At 44.8% G+C, this 19,716-nt stretch overlaps 1 protein-coding gene across 1 annotated transcript in view; it reads left to right on the top strand.

Moving 5' to 3' along the window:
- The window catches only part of KCNH8 (potassium voltage-gated channel subfamily H member 8), a 220,835-nt gene that overhangs the window by 182,866 nt on the left and 18,253 nt on the right, over positions 1-19,716 (top strand). Inside the window, exon 12 of the mRNA XM_056857318.1 lies at positions 18,094-18,132. Coding sequence (XP_056713296.1) covers positions 18,094-18,132 — 39 coding nt within the window. The remainder of the gene's footprint in view (positions 1-18,093; positions 18,133-19,716) is intronic.

Here is a 19,716-nt window from a genome sequence, read left to right as displayed (position 1 = left end):
GATTGCTGGTAAAGTAGTAAATTGAAATAACAATAGTCTTGCTGGATGGTAGTCTTTGGGACCTTACTCTGATACCTAACCTTGATGGATGATCAGGCTTTTGCTGTATGTGGGTAAGCCCCTGTGTACTTGTAGTCCACACATTTAACTTTGCGCCTCTTTTGACCAGCAGAAAAAGACTAATGGCCAAAGTATTTCCATTTTACTTCGTTGTGGTCTCAACGTATCACACAGATAGCTTTGTGCCTTCGCGAAGTCCTGATTCAGAAACTTCTAGAACTTGAATTTCGGCATGAAAATCCCCTCCCTGCATTTCCTTGAATTTTGTGTGCCTCGAGGGTTTGGTCAGAGATCAGGGTCAGGTGGTCTCATGTGCCTCGAGGGTCAGGTCTCCTGTGACCACCGCCATGACAACACTAATTGGAACTTTGCTGATTCTGAGGTAGCTAGTTTGTGCTGCTGCTTCTTTTAAAAATGGTTTTCTTACTGTTAGTTACTTCAAATAACAGTTACGCTATCTGTCTTGTACATAGTTTGCCTTTCTCTAAGGTCATTTTTTCACAGAGGTTTGAAGCGGTTTCACTTTTGTTTTGCGACGCTGCTAATTTTTGATTTTTCATGACTGCTTCGAATTTGTGGAAAAAAACCGCTTCATCCCCGCATCAAGTCAAACCTGTTTTGGTCCGTTCTTTCCTTTTGCTACGTGGTTTTTCGCGCAGATCTCCATGGAAAACTCCCTGGGGTCAGATGTATTCTCCCCGCCCATGCAGGCAAATTTCTCTCCCCTCCCCAGCACGCCAATGGTGATTGGACAAGGGAGTTTTGTGCTCCAGCAAGTATTGCAGGCCGCCATTCCACCTCCACAGAAATCTTCCGACCGGAGATGTGTGTGTTTCCTCTTCATAGGAGTGCCGGGCGGCGCATAGCTGCTGCAGATCGTGCTCTTTGTTCTTCGGAGAGCGAGTGCTGCAGCTTTGCTTGTGGGGGGTATGTTTAGGGGATCGTGCCCAGGGGACAGCCTCCCTCCAAGGCGGGATGGATTGGCATGCTGTGAAGGGAAGGGAGAGTGTTTGGCCATTTATGCATGGGAGGTTTTGCCTTGGGTTTGCCACTCTTTAGATGTACATTTCCCCATTCAAATTCTTAAAACTCTGCTTTGGGGGCTTATTGTTGAGTTTTGAGAATTCGGATGGGGAAAATGTGCATCCTGAGAGTGGCAAATCCAAGGCAAAACTCCCGTCACCCTTTTGAGGAGAGGCGGCCAGTCTGCTTTGGGTCTCCCTCCTCTCCCCCCACCCACCCATGCATCCTATGGAACTATGGAAATCTTGGGAAAGTGTGCGGATCGGCATGCTGCAAAGGGAAGGGAAGGGAGAGTGTGCATCCAGAGAGCATCCAGAGAGTGGCAAATCCAAGGCAAAACTCCCCATACATTCGGTTGCATGAAAGTGGAGTCGAGCGGTTTGGTCTCCTGAGTGCTCACCCCCAAGGCTGCCAGCCCTCTTGGATGGAAGTTCCTGGCACTGGACAGCCAGAGCTGTACTGGGGGAGGGAGCACAACAATGACAGTCTGTCTAAGTCTGGGAAAGGGGGGGAGCTTTGCCAAGTATGGGGTGGGTGGAAACGGGGAGCATGTTAAATAGAAAAGGTATATAAGGAAACCAGAGGGACTGGTGCTTGTTTTTCTGCATTGGGGCCGTGTCGACAGAGGTGAATCGCACAAGGTAATCCGCTGGGTGGAGTTGGGGCGGAGTTGGGGGCAGGCCTAAACAATGAGCTTATCAGAAGGGGAGGGCTCCAGCAAAGAGGCAGACCAAACCATTGTAGAATACTGCCTGCTTTGTTCCCATGAAAAACCAAAACTGCTTCAGGATTGACGGGGATGATCCCCGGCCATGAAAAAAAAATTAAATCGTTTTTGTTTTTTTGTTTTTTTGCTCCATGGCAAGAGAGAAGCAAAATCTACCGTGAAAAGCTGGCCTAAGTGTAGGCACCTGTAGTACAACCCTTGCCTTTAAAAAATTCCATCTATTGACAGGCACAAGTCCTGTTTGTTTGCCTTGGTGAGGAGACTTTCTCTTGAGAGGTGTACTCAAGCACTTTGCAAACCACCCAGACTTTTATAGGAAATGGAAGCATCCCTGCTGTTTATCTTGCTGCATCCAGTGAAGTTTGGTTCACTCAGCTCCAGTCCTATGGCACACAGGCCATCTGTGTGCAACTAGCCAGAACAGTGGAGAAAGAAGCAAGCCAACATTGCCGGTAAATGGCTGAGTGTGTTGAAGTACATATAGCCCATGGATGCTTGGCAGAAAGGCAGAAGAGATTGTGATATGAAAACAATACAGTAATCATAAGACACTTCGGGAATTAACTAGGATCTATTTATTTACAATCTGAAAGATCCTGGGGGGAATTTAAGACTGTTCAAATAATTTATACAGATAAGCATTGATTTCCAACTTGTCTATTTTGAACTTAATCACTCCTGTATGTACAAACAGAAAACTAGCTACAACTGAAAGTAGATTAATAGCATATTCCTGACCTTCGAGGGTGAAAGCCCTTAAAAGGCCAGGAAGTGGCTGTGCCGGAGTTAGGGCCCCCTGAGTCAGTGTCCGGGCTACTTACGCCGGCGTTAGTGGCCCCCACACTGGTGGGGAGGCCAGTATTGGACGTAAAGGCCCGTGCCAGCATTCCGGGGGGAGTCCTGGCATCCTGGGAGGAATTGCCAGGGTAGGCCGGGGGGAGGAGCTGCCGTTAGGCAGCCTCCTGTCCCCTTTTGCCCCAAGTATGCCGGTGGCAAGAAGAGCAAGGCTGAGCCTGCTTTTTAGCAGGCGCAGCCTCACTTTTCTCAGTGTGGTGAAAAGCCCCATTTTAAGAGAAAAAAGCCTTTCAAAGGTTGTTGTTTTTTTTTGAGCTGCTGGCAGCCATGGAACGGCTTAGGAGGCACCGCAGCAGCGCCTCCTCCCCACCGTCCCCAGCCACCAGCAGCTCAGGAATGCTCTGTGAATCTCTTGCTGATTCATTAGTGCTGCCAATCTGCTCTAAAGCTGTCTTAAAGTACACTGACGGAAAATGAAGCAAGATACAGATCCTAATGTACTTCTATGAGATGCAGTCTGGACAGCAGACAGATTTTTATGATGTGTTAAGGGTATGGTGGTTAGAGTCTCAAGTTTGGGCTTACAAGAACTGGATTCAGATATCCACTCAAACATGAAATTCATTTGATGATCTTGAACCAGTCACATACACTCATCCTCACAAGGTTACTGTGAAGATAAAATGGAGTAGGGGAGAACAGTTTATTGCTTTGGGGAAACATGGCAGATAGGTGAATGGGCATTGTCCTATTTTATTATTAAAAGCTGCATGAGTACTAGTCTCAAAGAGTGTGTATGGCAGAAATTGAATATTCAATAACCACTTATTATTGCAGAAGCAAATTTAAAATTTCGTTTAAAGCCTGTGGCAAGATTTCAAGTAAATTTCTAAAGAGTTCATCTCTGGCTATTTCTGGTTGTGAAAATCACTCATTATACCTTCCAGACTCTGATTTATCATGGGATGCAATACCATAACCATGCACTAATTTGTTAGGTGCCACCAGGTGAAATTACTACTGTGTACCCAAATGTTATGGTAACACCTTCCCCGTGTTGTTACAGAGAAATTTAATTCATCTCTTAGCACGAAACCTTCTAGCTGCCCGAGTGACTCACAAGATTTACTGTGCCATTCCACAAACTTTAATGAAGTCCCAAAGGAAGATGAAAACCTCTAAGAGAAGCATGAATTTCCTGTCTTTGGTTCAGTTAGATACTATCAGTATGTGTCACATTGTGGAGAGAAAGATTGCTTGCTTGAACCCATAGAACTCTATCTTTGAAGCCAAGATATTTAATTATCATGAATCTGTTGCTCATGTACTGCTAAAAATAGCACTCTGTCTTCTTTATTTGTGGTCCCCCAATGCTGACAAAATAAAATATTCAAATTGAAAATAATGAGCAGGATAAATACATAACAGAGAAAAAGGTAAATGGTGTCTGAATGATACATACTATAAAGTTTTCATTATCATACATTGTGTGATCCTGCACAAAAGTAGTGAAGCAGATGTCCCACTGGTTTCCAATAGGATTCATTCATTTGCCGGTGTGGATAGCATTACAGACATAGCCCCAGATCCCTACTCAAGCATAGGTCTCCCGCTGCATCCTATGGTAGATGAAAGTTTTGTAACTGTGTGATTGGTTTGATATGATACCCTTTGTCCCTGCTCTAGCAAACATAGCAGGGGTAGGGAGGCAAATAAAGTAACTTCTATAAGGGGGCAAATTTTCTCTCACATTTATGAACTGTCGGGGGTATGCAGTTCTTCTGGTAGCAGCTTCATTTCTTATTCCCATGTGAGGCTCAGTGGAAGAGCATCTGCTTTGCACACAGAAGGTCCCAAGTTCAATCCCTGATCTCTTCAATTAAAAAGGGGATCAGGTAGTAGTTGATGTGAAAGGCCTGAGGCCTTGGAGAGCTTTGGCCTGTCAGGGTGGAAAGTACTGACCTAGGTAGACCAATGGTCTGGCTTGGTGTAAGAAAGATGCATGCGTTCACTGGTCTGCTCCAGGGGGGTTGTTCTTGTGTTTTTGTGTACAGAACAATTAAAAGGCTAATTCAATAGCTGGCAACTTTTGTGATGATTAGAACAGCGACAAAGCTCACTAGTAATTTTCACTTTTGTACCTCTTTGAACTCTGGCAATGACAGAGAACATCACTGGCAATGACAGCACCCTTCCTTGAAAATCCTCATTATTGAAGGTACCTTTGGAAGAAAATAAACTGACACCACAATGGTGAAAATGCACAGTGAGGGCAGATGGCATAACAACTCTGCCCAAACCAATTCCAGGGTTGGTGGATCGACTGCCAAGAAAATCAGGAGTAAGTCAAGTGTGCGGAAAAGGTCATTGATTTGCTGCTCACTTGCCTCCAGCTTAATAGGGGAGGGAAAAGGTATCACTCACAAATGTCTTGTTGCAAGAAAACCTTGATCTGAACCTTCGAGAAGTTTAGAAAGCACTGAAATATCCTGCCAAACCTCTCCAAGGCAGAAAACTGAGATTCTTCTATCTTCTCTGTAATCTTAGGAGTGTGGAGAAGGCTTGTTACAATTAGGACAGAGTCGCTGCAATTTGAGTGATTCATGGGGGATTCCTTCTACTGTATGGTGTTAAAGGAAGGCTTGGGGCAGCGAGCTCAGACTCAATCTCTTTATCATTATATAGTAGAACATGGCAGAAGAGGGGCAAGATTACCCTTTTTTACTTTCATGCCTTCTGAAAACTCTCCATCCTTACACCCCCAAAAGAGCACTGAATAGAGCTATAATACTCCTGTCCTGGGCTGACTGAAACTTTGAATAGGAATATTTTGTTAGGGTCTGAGAGATATACCTCAACATTTTGTTGCTGGTCCATAGTCATGTATCCCAACTCTGTTACATTGAAAAACCCAAGATTTTAGTACTGGCAAAGATGACCACCTGTTTTCAAGTACCTGGTATAATGTGGTTGTGTCACCCATGGTACAAAAGAGAAAAGTAGAAAAATACAGAAGGGGGACTCAAAGCAGTCAACATCATTCTCCTCTCCTTCATTTAATCCTCATAACGACCCTGTGAAGTAGGTTAGGGTGAGAGTGTATGACTAGCCCAAGGTCATCCAGCAAGCTTCCATGGCAGAGTGGGGATTCAAACCTGAGCTTCCTCGATCTTAATCCAATACTCTAACCATTACACTACACTGGTTCTCAACATATAATATGTGGGGGAATATGTTTCTGTAATGGTAGTGGTTGGGCATGACAGAAAACATGATTTAGAGCTCTCCACCTTAATGGTAGCGTTGTATCATAGCAAACTGCCATTTTCTGGACTTGCCTTTTGGACTGCTGATGGAATTGTTTTGGATACTTTATTCAATTGTCATACCGTATATACTCGCGTATAAGCCGAGTTTTTCAGCCCAAAAAAAGGGCTGAAAAAGCCGGCCTCGGCTTATACACGGGTCAATACGGTAGGGGAGGGGGGAGGGAGGGAGAGAGGAGGGAGGAGGGAACTTACCGCCGCCGCCATCGCCGCCTCCGCCGCCATTGTTGCTGTGCCCGCGTGGCTTCCCCCGGCCAGGAGCGCCCTGGAAGGGCCTCCAGAGGCCTCTGGAGGCCCCGGCGCCGCCCCTGCCGGGCGGAGCGAGCCTGCTGCCGGCCGGCGCCGGCCTGGAAGGGCCTCCAGAGGCCTCTGGAGGCCCCGGCGCCGCCCCTTCCGGGCGGAGCGAGCCTGCTGCCGGCCGGCGCCGGCCTGGAAGGGCCTCCAGAGGCCTCTGGAGGCCCCGGCGCCGCCCCTGCCGGGGCGCAGCGAGGCTGCTGCCGGCCGGCGCCGGCCTGGAAGGGCCTCCAGAGGCCTCTGGAGGCCCCGGCGCCGCCCCTGCTGGGCACAGCGAGGACCCTGCTGGCCGGCGCCGGCCTGCGCACCTGGATTGAGGTAAGCCTGCGGGGGGGGAGGGGTTATAAGCCGACCCTCGGCTTATACGCGGGTGCCTAATTTTTCCCCATTTGGGGGGAGAAATTAGGCACCTCGGCTTATACGCGGGTCGGCTTATACACGGGTATATACGGTATATTTAATTCTTTGTTCACTACCTTAATGGTAGCGTTGTATCATAGAAAACTGCCATTTTCTGGACTTATCTTTTGGACTGCTGATGGAATTGCTTTGGATACTTTATTCAATCGTCATATATTTAATTCTTTCTTCACTATTTTCATGTGTACTTATACTGCATGTAGCAATTTAGTGTGCTGTTATAGTAGTTGTGATCAATGGTATTATTATGTTAATCGTATATATTGTTGGATTACAATATTTATTTATTTATTTATTTACTTGCTTACTTACTGATTGATTGATTGATAGATTAATTGATTGAACTGATATACTGCTCTTTTCCAGCCAGGCCGGGCTCAGAGTGGTTCTCATCACTAAAATGATTATTTCTATTAGTGGGCACAAGGTGGTTTCATTGGATGTTTGTCCACCCATGTTATATCCTTCTGTACTTGTGTCCCAGTAAATCAAGTTTCAGTAAATGGCCCCTTCTTTCTCTAGCACTATGTCACCATTGGGTTTGTTTTTTTTGGGGGGGGGGAAATGCTTCTGTTGTAATATAGTGGGTTTTGGCATCATATAGTAGCTATTGGAATCCTCAGTGGACTGAGATCAACTCCTTACTCCATTTGTGCAAGGCTATCAGTTGAGATGTTGGGAGGGACTCCTAATGCTGTGTTGCACTTGGTAGGAATTTTTTTTTTTTGTTACTTGAGGCAATTTATACTTTAAGGAACTGATGATTAATTCACTGATATAATACTAGGCTTGCCAGCCTCCAGGTGGGACCTGGAGATCTCAAAGAATTACAACTGATCTCCAGACAGCCAAGATCAATTCCCCTGGAGAAAATGATAGCTTTAGAATGTGGGGTGTATGGCAAACCCTGCTAAGGTCCCTCTTTTCCCCCCAAACCAGTCATGTCCAAAGTCCGCCCCAGGGGCCAATTGCGGCCCCTGGGCCGGTTTAATATGGCCCCCCAAGACTGTTTTGCAGAGAGAGAAAAGGGGGCGCATTGGGGCTGCGCCTGTGCTTTGCATCCCTGACCGAGGGGGCGACGCTTGGGCAGAGGGTCACCTCGATTGGCTGTCTCAGCCCCACCCCCCGGAATGAAGGCCAGCGAGTCTGAAACCCTAGAGAGGCCACTTCCTTCTTACCCAGAGCCTTTGTTCTGGACACATGGAAAACCATCAGCAGCTCCTCCCGAGTGGGTCAAGGGGGATGCTGAGGATGGGTTGGGTGGGACTCGAGGGTGGGAAAGGTGGCAGCGGGGGGGAAGGGAAATGCAAGGGAGGTCAGAGGCTGGCCCCAATCCGGGAGAGAAAGACATCACCCCACACACACACAAACACCGAAAAGCCTGGGAGTGGGGGGACTGCTCCGTCTGGCTCTCCTCTTTCCTTCTTCCTCTCTGCAGAAGGCTGGGGTGTGGGCGAGATGCAGCCCCTTCCCTGCATTGCGGAGGCCACGCAAGGGATCCAGATTTTCAGGGCGGGTGGGAGGGAGGAGAGACTGGATGGGTCTTGAGTGGGAAGATTGTGAGTCAAGGAAAGGCAGGGGGAGAGGGGGCTGGATTTGGGGGCGGGGAGTGTTTGGAGTCAGACCCCCAGCAGGTTCTCTCCAAGGCAAGTGGCTGCTTCGAAAGAAGGGATGGAGTGAGGGAAATAAATGACTCCTGGCATGTATTGTGTTTGGAAATGAGGAGCGTTCAGACGGGGCCGAGTCTGCAGAGAACACCCGTGTTCATTCCAGAGGTCAAAGACCAGAGCAGAGAGCAAAGAGGTCAGAAGGAAAGAAGAAGAGAAGGGTTGGTTTTTATATGCCCACTTTCTCTACCACTTAAGGGTGGCTTACAATCGCCCTCCCCTTCCCCTCTCCACAACAGATACCCTGTGAGGTAGGTAAGGCTAAGAGAGCTGTGACTAGCCCAAGGTCACCCAGCTGGCTTCATGTGTAGGAGCGGGAGAAACAAATCCAGCTCACCAGATTAGCCTCCACCGCTCATGTGGAGGAGTGGGGAAATCAGACCCGGTTCTCCAGATCAGACTCCACTGCTCCAAACCACCGCTCTTAACCACTATACAACGCTGGCTCTCATGGGGAGAAAAACTCCACATTCCTCCCTGCACGGAAGATGTCAGAGTGTATGAATCCATGAGAATGAAAACCAGTTTATTTCCTGGCTCAGATGAGGGGAGGACAGAATACCCCCGGCATGGTTGAAGGGAGAGAGTCGACAGTCCCAGAGAGGCACATGAGGGGGGGGGGCGGAGTGGGGAGGAAGAGTTCCTGCTCCCTCCCTACAGAAGGAAGGTTGGAGATTTAGAAGCTGGGGGGCGTCCGGTGAGCTGAAAGGGGCTTTGGGGAAAGGAAGGAATGTAGCCATGGTTTTTGTGGTACAGTCTGTGGTTTTGGGCAAAATAAGTATGCCGTTTGCAATAAACTTTGCATAAAATAGTTAATTTGCATTTAATTAATTTAATTAAGAATGTTAGGCAAAATGGGCAGCCCTCACGCATGTTCACTTCATCAAATCTGGCTCTCTTTGAAAAAAGTTTGGACACCCCTGCCCTAAACCCTCCCCTCCCCAGGCTCCATCCCCCCAAATCTCCATGAATTTCCCAACCCAGAGTTGACAACTCCATATAAAGAGCATGTATATAAATTTTTATTGACATTTTGAAAATGAAGTAAACCGCTACATTTATTAGATCCATCAAGACACATGAACAGTATCTTCTTTAATCAATTTTGACATACCAGTTGGGTGATGTAGGATGTCCTTGCTTCTATATACCCTCCTTTCATTTGACACTCATTTGCATTTGTTTGAACTGAGGTATCTCTACAGCCATTTTTGTCTTATCTCCCGGTATCATCGGCATTTTGTTTAGCTAATGCCCTTAAAAATAAGGTTATACACTGAAATTATATTATTAATCCAGAAGCCACAGTTAATGTGGATAGTCTGTGCATATAGACATTTCCATTAACATGGTGAACTCCTGGTCAGCTTCTGTAGTTACAACCAGTTGAGATGCTAGTTACATATACTTTAAGGTCATGAATCTCTCCCTTTCACATCATAAAATGGATTTGGAAACACAGCGTTTAAAAGAAAAATAATCACACAGTCACAAAAACCTTTCATTTTTATTTATCTCTATCACTACAAGAGTTCAGATCTTTGCTGCCAAAGGCTATTACTTGTAAAGTGCCTGTGGCGCTGTTAGTTTGTACTGCACACATTTCTTTGAAGAAGAGCAATTTCTGGATCACCTGTGAAGTCTTAAGAATCCAGTACAACCTTCTAGATGAAAACTAGGAGTCCCTCTTTCTTGTACTTCTGTCAGCTTTCTTCTTGTTTATTGCTACAAGTTTACAGCATTTGGAATGGTGATGTATGTTTTCTTCATTTGCACTATATGGTATGTCTTATTGAGGGCAAGCTACTGTACATGTTACAAACAAAAGTGAAGCCCTGATGTTGTTTTTCTTTAAGTCAAGGATTTTTCGGAGTGAGGCAAGCTCAAACTGAGAAGCACAGAGTATAACCCCTTCATTTCTTTCTGAATCTTCACCAGTTTCCCCACCCAAACTAGCTCCTTCCCCACAGGTTTCATAGGTTCACAAATGTATATCTGGGACACTTTAGACGAATGGCAGCTGAAATTAGGAATAGGAAAATCACTATCAGTAAAAGTTTAAGCAGCCCTTAACCACCTTGCCGCCTAAAATCGCCCTCTACTGAACTTGTTTTTCTTCATTAGGGCAACATTACATGTTATTACATTTCTAACATACATTTTACCCTTCATTGTGATTAATCAGACAGCTTCTTGAACAGATGGTGTAATCCATTAAATGTGTTCAAGATCTACTTCAGGATCATTTCTACCAGAATTACTGGCTATAGAACCTTCTGGAAAACCTTCATGTTATAAAAGTAGTAATTTGAGTGCAATGCCAGACAACTAATACTCCAATATTCTTATTTACAGCTCTGTTCAGTTGGAATCCAATGTTATTGGGTTTTGCTGTCAATTTCAACTAAACTGCTTCCATAAATGTACCTTTACAGGGTCACCATAAGTCAGCCGCGACTTGATGGCACTTTACACACAGAGACACACTCACACACACACACACACACACACAAATGGTTGCAGGAAATTGCCTGTGTTCCCAACTGGCTCTGCCTTTCCAATCCAGGGCTGAGGGAGAGAATTTACATTAGCTCCACATTAAAATTAATTTTCTGCAGGAAAAGGGGAGCTGGGAAGAGGGAGCTGGGGGGTGGGGACAAAAGAAGCACACCAGCCTCCCTTTCCAAGTAATGACCAGGGTGCTGAGTGGTTTGTACAATCTGAACGTGTCCAGAGGAGGGCAACAAAGATGGTGAGGGGTCTGGAGACCAAATCATATGAGGAAAGGTTGAAGGAGCTGGGTATGTTTAGCCTGAAGAGGAGAAGGGGATATGATAACCATCTTCAAGTACTTGAAGGGCTGTCATATAGAGGAGGGTGCTGAGTTGTTTTCTATTGCCCCAGAAGGTCGGACCAGAACCAACGGCTTGAAATTAAATCAAAAGAGTTTCCGTCTAGACATTAGGAAGAATTTTCTAACAGAGCGGTTTCACAGTGGAACAGGCTTCCTCAGGAGGTGGTAAGCTCTCCTTCCCTGGAGGTTTTTAAGAAGAGGTTAGATGGCCATCTGCCTGCAATGCTGATTCTATAACCTTAAGCAGATGATGAGAGGGAATGCATCTTGGTCATCTTCTGGGCATGTAGTGGGGGTCACTGGGGGTGGAGGTAGTTGTGAATTTCCTGCATTGTGCAGGAGGTTGGAATAGATGACCCTGGTGGTCCCTTCCAACTCTATGATTCTATGATTCTATATGAGCAGTGGGAGAGGAGAGCTCCCTCCATAGGTTTGCAGTTTCTCTCGTGTATCATGCCCTTCATTTTTTCCTGCTTTCACAATAAAACTACTAACAACTCAGCAGCAAAAGAAACAAGTGTTTTGTTGTTACTTACAGAACTCTTTCCATTAGTGCTGAAGGAGTGCAAGCGTGAGGCACCCACTGCTGGGCATTTATTAGTTCTCTAGTCCACCAGAGATGCATAAAGAAGCACCAGAAAAGAACAGAAGCTGCAATAATGCAGAGCAAGCAAACTGGTGAAGTGAAAAATTAAAATGTAGACGATGCTGGGACAGGAAATTGTCCTGGGAATATTGTATTCAATTATTGAGTTTAGTTACATTAACAATTACAGCTAACCGAAGAGGTCCTTCAGACTGCATTGGTCTCAGTGGACTGAAGTTTAGGGATTTGCATATATCATTTTTTTAAAAAAACCTCCTGCGAAAGTAGAGAGGGATGAACAGGTATGAGTCACTAAGCTTTTAGGTGACACAGTAATCCCTTGTTATACGCTCATGTATTTTCCATTACCATGCAGAAAAATCCCTAGGAGCAAAGCATATGGCATTTGATCTACATTCATATTCCCAATGGTCAGAAACAGAATTGTGTGTTTAGTATTAAGCATATTAGCATTCCATTTTGAGCACAAATCCAATTCGAAGGCCAGTTTTGAGTCTTGTTTTTCACAATTGTATGAAAAGGGATGTCAATGTGCAAAGCATAGAACAGAGAACCTAAGACAAGTAATTCTTCTCATATCCTTCTGTGCAATATATAGGAATTTACCTATAGCCTGAACACATCATGGTGACTACTCAACACATGTGTATTGTGAGTGGAAGGGGATGTTGAAGATGTATAATATCATGGGACCCTGGTTTGTTGTGGAGCCCATGCTATGGAATTCCTTATCTTTGGATGTTCAGCTGGTGCTGGATTTGTCATCTTTCCAGTATTGGGTGAAAAGTATTCATCCACCCTCCAGTATGGGTTTATCTAGTCACATATTTTGAGTGTCAAGTAGAATTATTTTTTTGCTTTGGATCCAAATGTCCCGTCCTGTTCTGCCCTACTATTGTAGAATAAGCTTCTTCCTTGGAATAAGGTAATGTTTGGAATTGATAGCTTCCGCTTTTATTGATTGATTGATTTGATTTCTATCCTGCCCTTTCCTGACAAAAGTAGGGCGCAGGGCGGCTCACAACCAAAAATACAACAAATTAGATAGTACAGGCATCTAACAAATATAATATACATTATGCTTAAAACCTTTATAATTTAAAATTCTATTTTTTAAAAAAAATCTATAAATTCTAGGTGGTGCTTTTAAACATTGGTAACAATGACAGGGTAACCAGTCAAGGAGGAAAAAAGGAGGGACAAGGAATAGGAAAAGGAGAAGAAAATATCAAGAACAACTGAGGAGATGGGGGTAGGGTAGGGGGTAGGGTAGGGGGATAGAGTAAGGGGGTAGGGTAGGGATAGGGAGGCCAGCTAAAATGGAACCGTCGCTGCCCTCAACCATAGGTAGATTACTATTATCCTTTCCCTTAAGCCCCACTGAACTGACCTATTTAAAAGCAGAGTAAACGTTGCACCCCAGGGCATCACTTCACGAGTGAGCCTTCCAAGCAACGGCTTTCACAGCTACTCGTTCAATAGAATTTGAGACTGGAATGGTCCTTGGGGTTCTACTTTCTCAGTTACCCAAGGTTCTCCCTACAGTCTAGGAAACAGACTCTGACTTCATTGGTTCATATAGGTTATCCGGGCTGTGTGACCGTGGTCTTGGTATTTTCTTTCCTGACTTTTCGCCAGCAGCTGTGGCAGGCATCTTCAGTGTTACTCCTCTGAAGATGCCTGCCACAGCTGCTGGCAAAACGTCAGGAAAGAAAATACCAAGACCACGGTCACACAGCCCAGATAACCTACATGAACCAATGAACTCTGACCGTGAAAGCCTTCGACAAGACTTCAGAACCTCTTTGATATGTTGTTGGTAACTGCTGAGAGGGAATTTGGTAATGGCTTTGGACCTCAGAGTAGGGTTGCCAGGTCCCTCTTTCCCACTGTCAGGAGGTTTTTGGGGCAGAGCCTGAGGAGGGCGGGGTTTGAGGAGGGGAGGGACTTCAATGTCATAGAGTCCAATTGCCAAAGTGGCCATTTTCTCCAGGTGAACTGAGTTTTATCAGCTGGAGATCAGTTATAATAGCAGGAGATCTCCAGCTAGTACCTGGAGGTTGGCAACCCTACCTTAGAATCAGGCTGGGTTTTCTCAGAGGATGAACCTTGTGGAAGCTATAGGACCAAACTAAAACCTACATTTTTTAACAGATGGCAACTGCTGGAAGCTAATTTCCCAAGCATTGCAGGGACCCAATTTGGATTGGATCCACCGCATTGGGGGGGGGGGCTTTGAGCCTCCACCACATGCCATTTTCTCAATCAAAAATGGCTAGGGGTTGTTGTTTGCTCCGTGGAGGGTGACTGTAGATCAACCTCCCTCCCTAGATCTAATAATGCCTCCAAAGTCATTTCAAGTTGGAAAAACAGCATGAGAGAATTGTCGGGGGGAGGCAGAAGCTCTCTGCTCCCGTGCCACAATCGCAATGTGAATCAGGCCCCTGTGGCCCTAACAGTGCAATCCATTTCCTAACCAGAGTTAAACTCAGCTAACCCTACTGACTTCAATGGGTTTAGAAGGGGGTAACTCTGCTTTGGAGGACTGAACTGCAAGTCACTATTACTTAATTCCAAATGGTTGGTAATTGGCAGAATGGAATGAGATATTAAGCATTTAAGTTACACCTTGTAGATTCAGGCAAACATTTAATAAAAACGTAATTTACGCAACCAATCTGTGCCTTTTTTCTGGTGTCCATGGGCAACCTGCTACAACTAGACACAATCTTTTTTCATCTCTTCCTCCTTCCCTTTTTATCGAAGCAACCCCCCTGTATTGTGCCTCTTATTTAACGTCTTTCTTCTTTCTGGATAAGCAAGGCTCTATCGCTATTAAAAAGAATTTAAGAGATCAGAAACTAGGGCATTTCCTCAGGTCCTATTATAATTAATTCCTCTGATAGTAGATGTACGCAGAGACAGACAAGCGCCATGACCACAGTGAGAATACCTTGGTTTTCAGATTTCCTCCTGTTTTTACAGTCTGTTCTTGTCTTTGTTTCTCTGTCTGGAGACAAAAGGAGAGTCAGGAGGAGCAAAAGAAAAGACTTAGAAGGAAATACCTTGAAGTGTCCCCATCACAGGCAGCCCCAAAATTTAAAATTGTTTTCTTCAGGCATTAATAGTGCATTCCTAAGGAGAGTTACTCCAGTCTAAGCCCACTGAAATGAATGGGCTTAGACTGGAGTAACTCTCCTTAGGAATGCACTGTTATTCTTAAACTTTCAGCGCATTCCTGAGAGGAATGCGTGTGCCAGGCTTAGGAGGCAATGCAGCGGTTGCATGGGAGATACGCCACCTAAAATGTGGCATATCTCAGGGGGGAAGGGGGCGTTCCCAAGCCGAAATGGCTCAGGAGGCTGCCTAATGGTGGCCCCGCCCCCTGGCCGGCGCCATAATGCCCCGGGAATGCCTCCCAGGACGTCATTACACCCCGGGAACGCCTCCCAGGTTGCCGTTGCGGCCTTTGCCGGTGTCCGGAGACCGGCGTCCCGCCTGGCACGCTGGCACTGGGGCCACAAACGGCAGCGTGCGTCTCCCGGACGCCAGCGTTATGGGCCCTTGCGCCGGCGCGGGTCAGGAATGGGCTGTTTATCTTGATTCTTCATTTGTAGGAAACAAACTGAGTTCAAGTTTTTAGGGACATCTTTTGATCTTCATGAAATGTATTCTGCCCCTTCTAATTATGCTATCTATAAGAGTATAAAGAACTTCACAAGCACTCTCCTGATAAACAGTCTCCAGGATGTGAGTCAACCTGTCTGCAAGCGTGAGAGGAAGTAGCAACAAATGGTGAGATCACTGGGGGAAAAATCAGTGGTACTTTTCAGCAAAGCACCCAAGTTTAGGTGGCTTTCCCCACTTTTTTATTATTATTATTTTACTTTATCTGAGTTTGCAAATTTAACTTGGAAATCTCACAAGAACTTTGTGGAAGATTTAAAAAATGATTTCGACATGATCAAAAGTACATTTAGTAAAACTCAAGAGGCTGATGCTAATTATTATTAGGAGGAGAAGTACTTTGATAATTAGTTTGCTTTATTTGCCATTTAATTACTTTGGGCCTTCCATTGTCAGTGTTTGGGAAATTATGGCTCGATTAATATAAGGAGGTTTTCTCAGAAGCGGGACTGAGAGACTTCACTGACACCAGTGAAAGTTGATGCCATTGAACTAAATAGTTCACTGAACTCAGTCTTCTTTCATCTGATCTCTTAATCAAGCATTCTAGATTTCCACCTCGCTTCAGGTATAATCCTTAGGGCTGCCAGGTGCCTGGTGGTGGCGGGTAAACCCCCGGTAATTCACCCCTCTGCCCGCCGACCACCTGAGGGTCGGAGGGCAAACGTACACGCGCACGTACACACCGCGCGCACGGCACTTCCTGTTTACAACCGGAAGTGCCGCCTCACGAGGGGCCTTATATTACTCAAACTCTTAGTCTGCCTAGAAAACGTTGGGATGTGACGTCACCCCATGGGTCAGGAATGGCCCGGTGCTTGCACAGGGGACCTTTACCTTTTTTTTACCACTCAAACTAAGAGGTAAAAAAAAAAGTAAAGGTCCCCTGTGCAAGCACCGGGTCATTCCTGACCCATGGGGTGACGTCACATCCCTACGTTTTCTGGGCAGACTTTGTTTATGGGGTGGTTTTCCAGTGCCTTCCCCAGTCATCTTCCCTTTACCCCCAGCAAGCTGGGTACTCATTTGACCGACCTCAGAAGGATGGAAGGCTGAGTCAACCTTGACTCAAGGCTTCCTGAAACCAACTTCCGTTGGGATCGAACTCAGGTTGGGAGCAGAGCTTGGACTGCAGTACTGCAGCTTACCACTCTGCGCCACGGGGCTCTTTTGAGTGGTAAAGGGCTGCTTTAATAAGCTAAATTTACTTAGCTGCAAAGTTTGAGATTTAATAAGCTAAATAAGCTTTAATAAGCTAAATTTACTTAGCTGTGAAGTTTGTGTAAGGAGGTACATTTAAAAGACCAGATACGGGCTCATATGAACAAAATGGCAAAATATGTACAGGTAGAGTATCCCTTATCCGAACTGATCTGAAAACCGGACCCTTCGAGCCGGCGTGCAGGCAGATCCATGCTGCTTGCTTTCAGTGTTTCCTCTCACCTAAAAAAATAAAATACAGTGTACACTGCATCGTAGGTGGAAAGAGAAAGTTTAGTTTGTTTGGATTTTGTCGTTGCTCTTGTTTAACAGCTGATACAGGTATTCTGGTGAGATAGTTACACCTTTGCTCTCTGATGGTTCAATGTACACAAAATTATTTTAAAATATTGTTGAAAATTACATTCAGGCTATGTGTATAAAGTGTATATAAAACATACTTGAATTTGGGTCCCATCCCCAAGATATTTCATTATGCATATGCAAACATTCCAAAATATTCCAATATATGGAAAGATCCAAAATACAGACCACTTCTGGTCCCAAGCAGTCCTGATAAGGGATACTCAACCTGTATCGATCTACTATTCCAAATCAGCTATGTTTACTAGGGATATTGTCTAACAGTCCACACTTAGGCCAACGTAGGAGAAAGACGTCACTTCAGGTCTCACCCGAATGGATACCACACACATAGTTCTAAGTCACACAAGGCTTCATGGTGGTCTCATTGTTCCTTTCCACCACACACACAGGAGCTGTATTCCAGTCGCAACCATAGTGCTCATGGAGAAGGAGTTTCTACTCTCACACACACTTTCATGAACTAAAAAAAAGTCCTGGGGACTGCTATTTTCTCCACTTGGAAATATACATTACACGTGAGTGCTCAAATGGCTCAAAAAGCAGCTCCCTAGGGCTGTTTCACTTTGCAAAAGCAGCATGGGTGGAGAGAGACTGAGGATCCTTGTCCATGTGCACCATGGTTGTGATCAGAATACAGCCCCTGCACACCTAGGTAACGTGGAACTTCTGGCACTTGTGCAATAAAAAGTTCATGTGGCCACAAGAACTTTGTATCATGAATCATTGCTCAAAAGCCACTTATTTTGGATGGCATGACATCCCTATCAACATTATCAGAAACCCCCTCACTTCCATGCAGGGTGGAGAATTCACATACATAGGAATACTGCCCGTTTCAGTATTGTACGGGAATGGCTGGATCCATTCTAACCCATCACTCCATAGTCATTTTGTTTCTATCAAACTATTTAGTCAACAGGTGTAATTAAAGGACATGGAAGACATTTGCTGTGAGATTTCCCTTCTCATGCTCTGAAAATGATACTGGAAACCGCTATTGTGCAGATTCTGGTATTTGCTACTTCCTCTATTTGTTGTTCTTTCAGGTAATTACAAGATTGTCAAACAAGTCTTCAGTCTGTCAGGTATGGTTGTCTGATTTTAATGTAATAAGCTAAATTATTTAAAAACAACAACAACAACCCTATAGCTGGATCCTCAATCCCTTTTGAGACAGAATGCCTCTAGTGGATTCCAGCAAACATTGAAAAGGATCCTGTATGTAATGGGTATAACTGAATTGGCATGGATGAATTTGCATGTTTCATTACTACCTCTAGATTATAAGATTAGGCCCTGCATGTTTAGTTACCAATCTTTGTGCACATAATTTAGGATATGAGAATCCCATGATATAAATATCTAATTAAATCTTGAACCATCTCATATCAAGATACTCAGCAGTTTGCATGTTGCTTCAAACTTCTGTGTGATGTTGCATTTCCTCAAGAGATCACATCCAATTCTATCTGCTGTTGTGCTTGACATTCTCAGCCTTTCCAGGATTTCTCAACAGCATACTTGTACTCTGCTGTATCAAGTAGAAAACACCAGTTTCATAAACTTCACTGTTCAGAAAGTAAAAATGATAAGCCAAATTAAATTCAGATTCATATAGGAGATAACAAAGATCACCAGAGTACCAAGCTTTTCTCATATCCCTAAAGCAGCAGGTGAAAATATGATGGAGTTTTTTTTAATTATTTGTAAGATTCTGATTTCCTGTATTGCTTCCATGGAATAATACCCGTGCTTAATTTCTTTTAAGAGGTGGGCTTTGGCTAAAGCTGACTGCTAACATGCTGTTCCCATGCTGCTCTTAAATTCTACTTTTGGGGACATGCTGTGATTACTCAATGCTGAGGAGAAGTCTCTCTGCACATGCTCACAATTACTCTTTCTTTTCTACAGTACACACTCCCAACTTTAGATTCGGTGCTGAACACAGACTCTGGGGTGAGCCTTGGAAAGCCTGAGTACATACATCTGCAAAATTGTACATTAGAATTTAAAGCTTTAAAAGTTCCATTTTTTTACTTGATAAATTTCTAAAGAGGATCCAACTCTGTGTTCTAATGTAACATTTTTTCATATGTATTCCTCCATGAGCATTCTGCCATGAAGGAAAAACTTACACCGCAGTTGCCTTTTATTATAGTTATATGATATTGTATAGTATATCTAACCACAATGACTTGTATCGTTTTTTGCTGAATTTGGTCTTTGATATTTGGGCTCCGATGTTTGACATTTGCCCAATGTTTGTGCCGTCGTGTGAATCCCTGGGAGTTTCATGGGAAAGCCTCAGGGAAGATCTCTGGGTTTAATGCAGCCAGCTCTTCTAGGGCTGTCAAAAAAAAAAATTCGGTACAGTTCGGATTTGGCTGAATTTGGCCCTTGTGGGTTCGGTACGTGCCGAAGTCCGAACTCCCCCACTTCGGATCCGTTCAATTCGGCGGGAATTCAAAGTTTGGAAAAAAATTCGGCCGAATAAAGCCATTAAAAACACAATCGCTCCTTTCCGCGGCTCTGGGGGGGGCATTTTTAAAGGTGGAGGTCCCAAACTTTCAGGGTAGCTTGGAGGGACCCTCCTTGCAAGAACCCCCAAGTTTGGTTAAGATTGGACCAGGGGGTCCGGAGTTATGGGGCCCGGAAGGGGTCCCCCCCAT

The sequence above is a fragment of the Euleptes europaea genome, chromosome 11, assembly GCF_029931775.1.
Source record: "Euleptes europaea isolate rEulEur1 chromosome 11, rEulEur1.hap1, whole genome shotgun sequence".
In the NCBI taxonomy this organism is placed as follows: domain Eukaryota; kingdom Metazoa; phylum Chordata; class Lepidosauria; order Squamata; family Sphaerodactylidae; genus Euleptes; species Euleptes europaea.
Note: the sequence above shows the minus strand (reverse complement) of the source record. Positions and strands in the feature narration are given on the sequence as shown.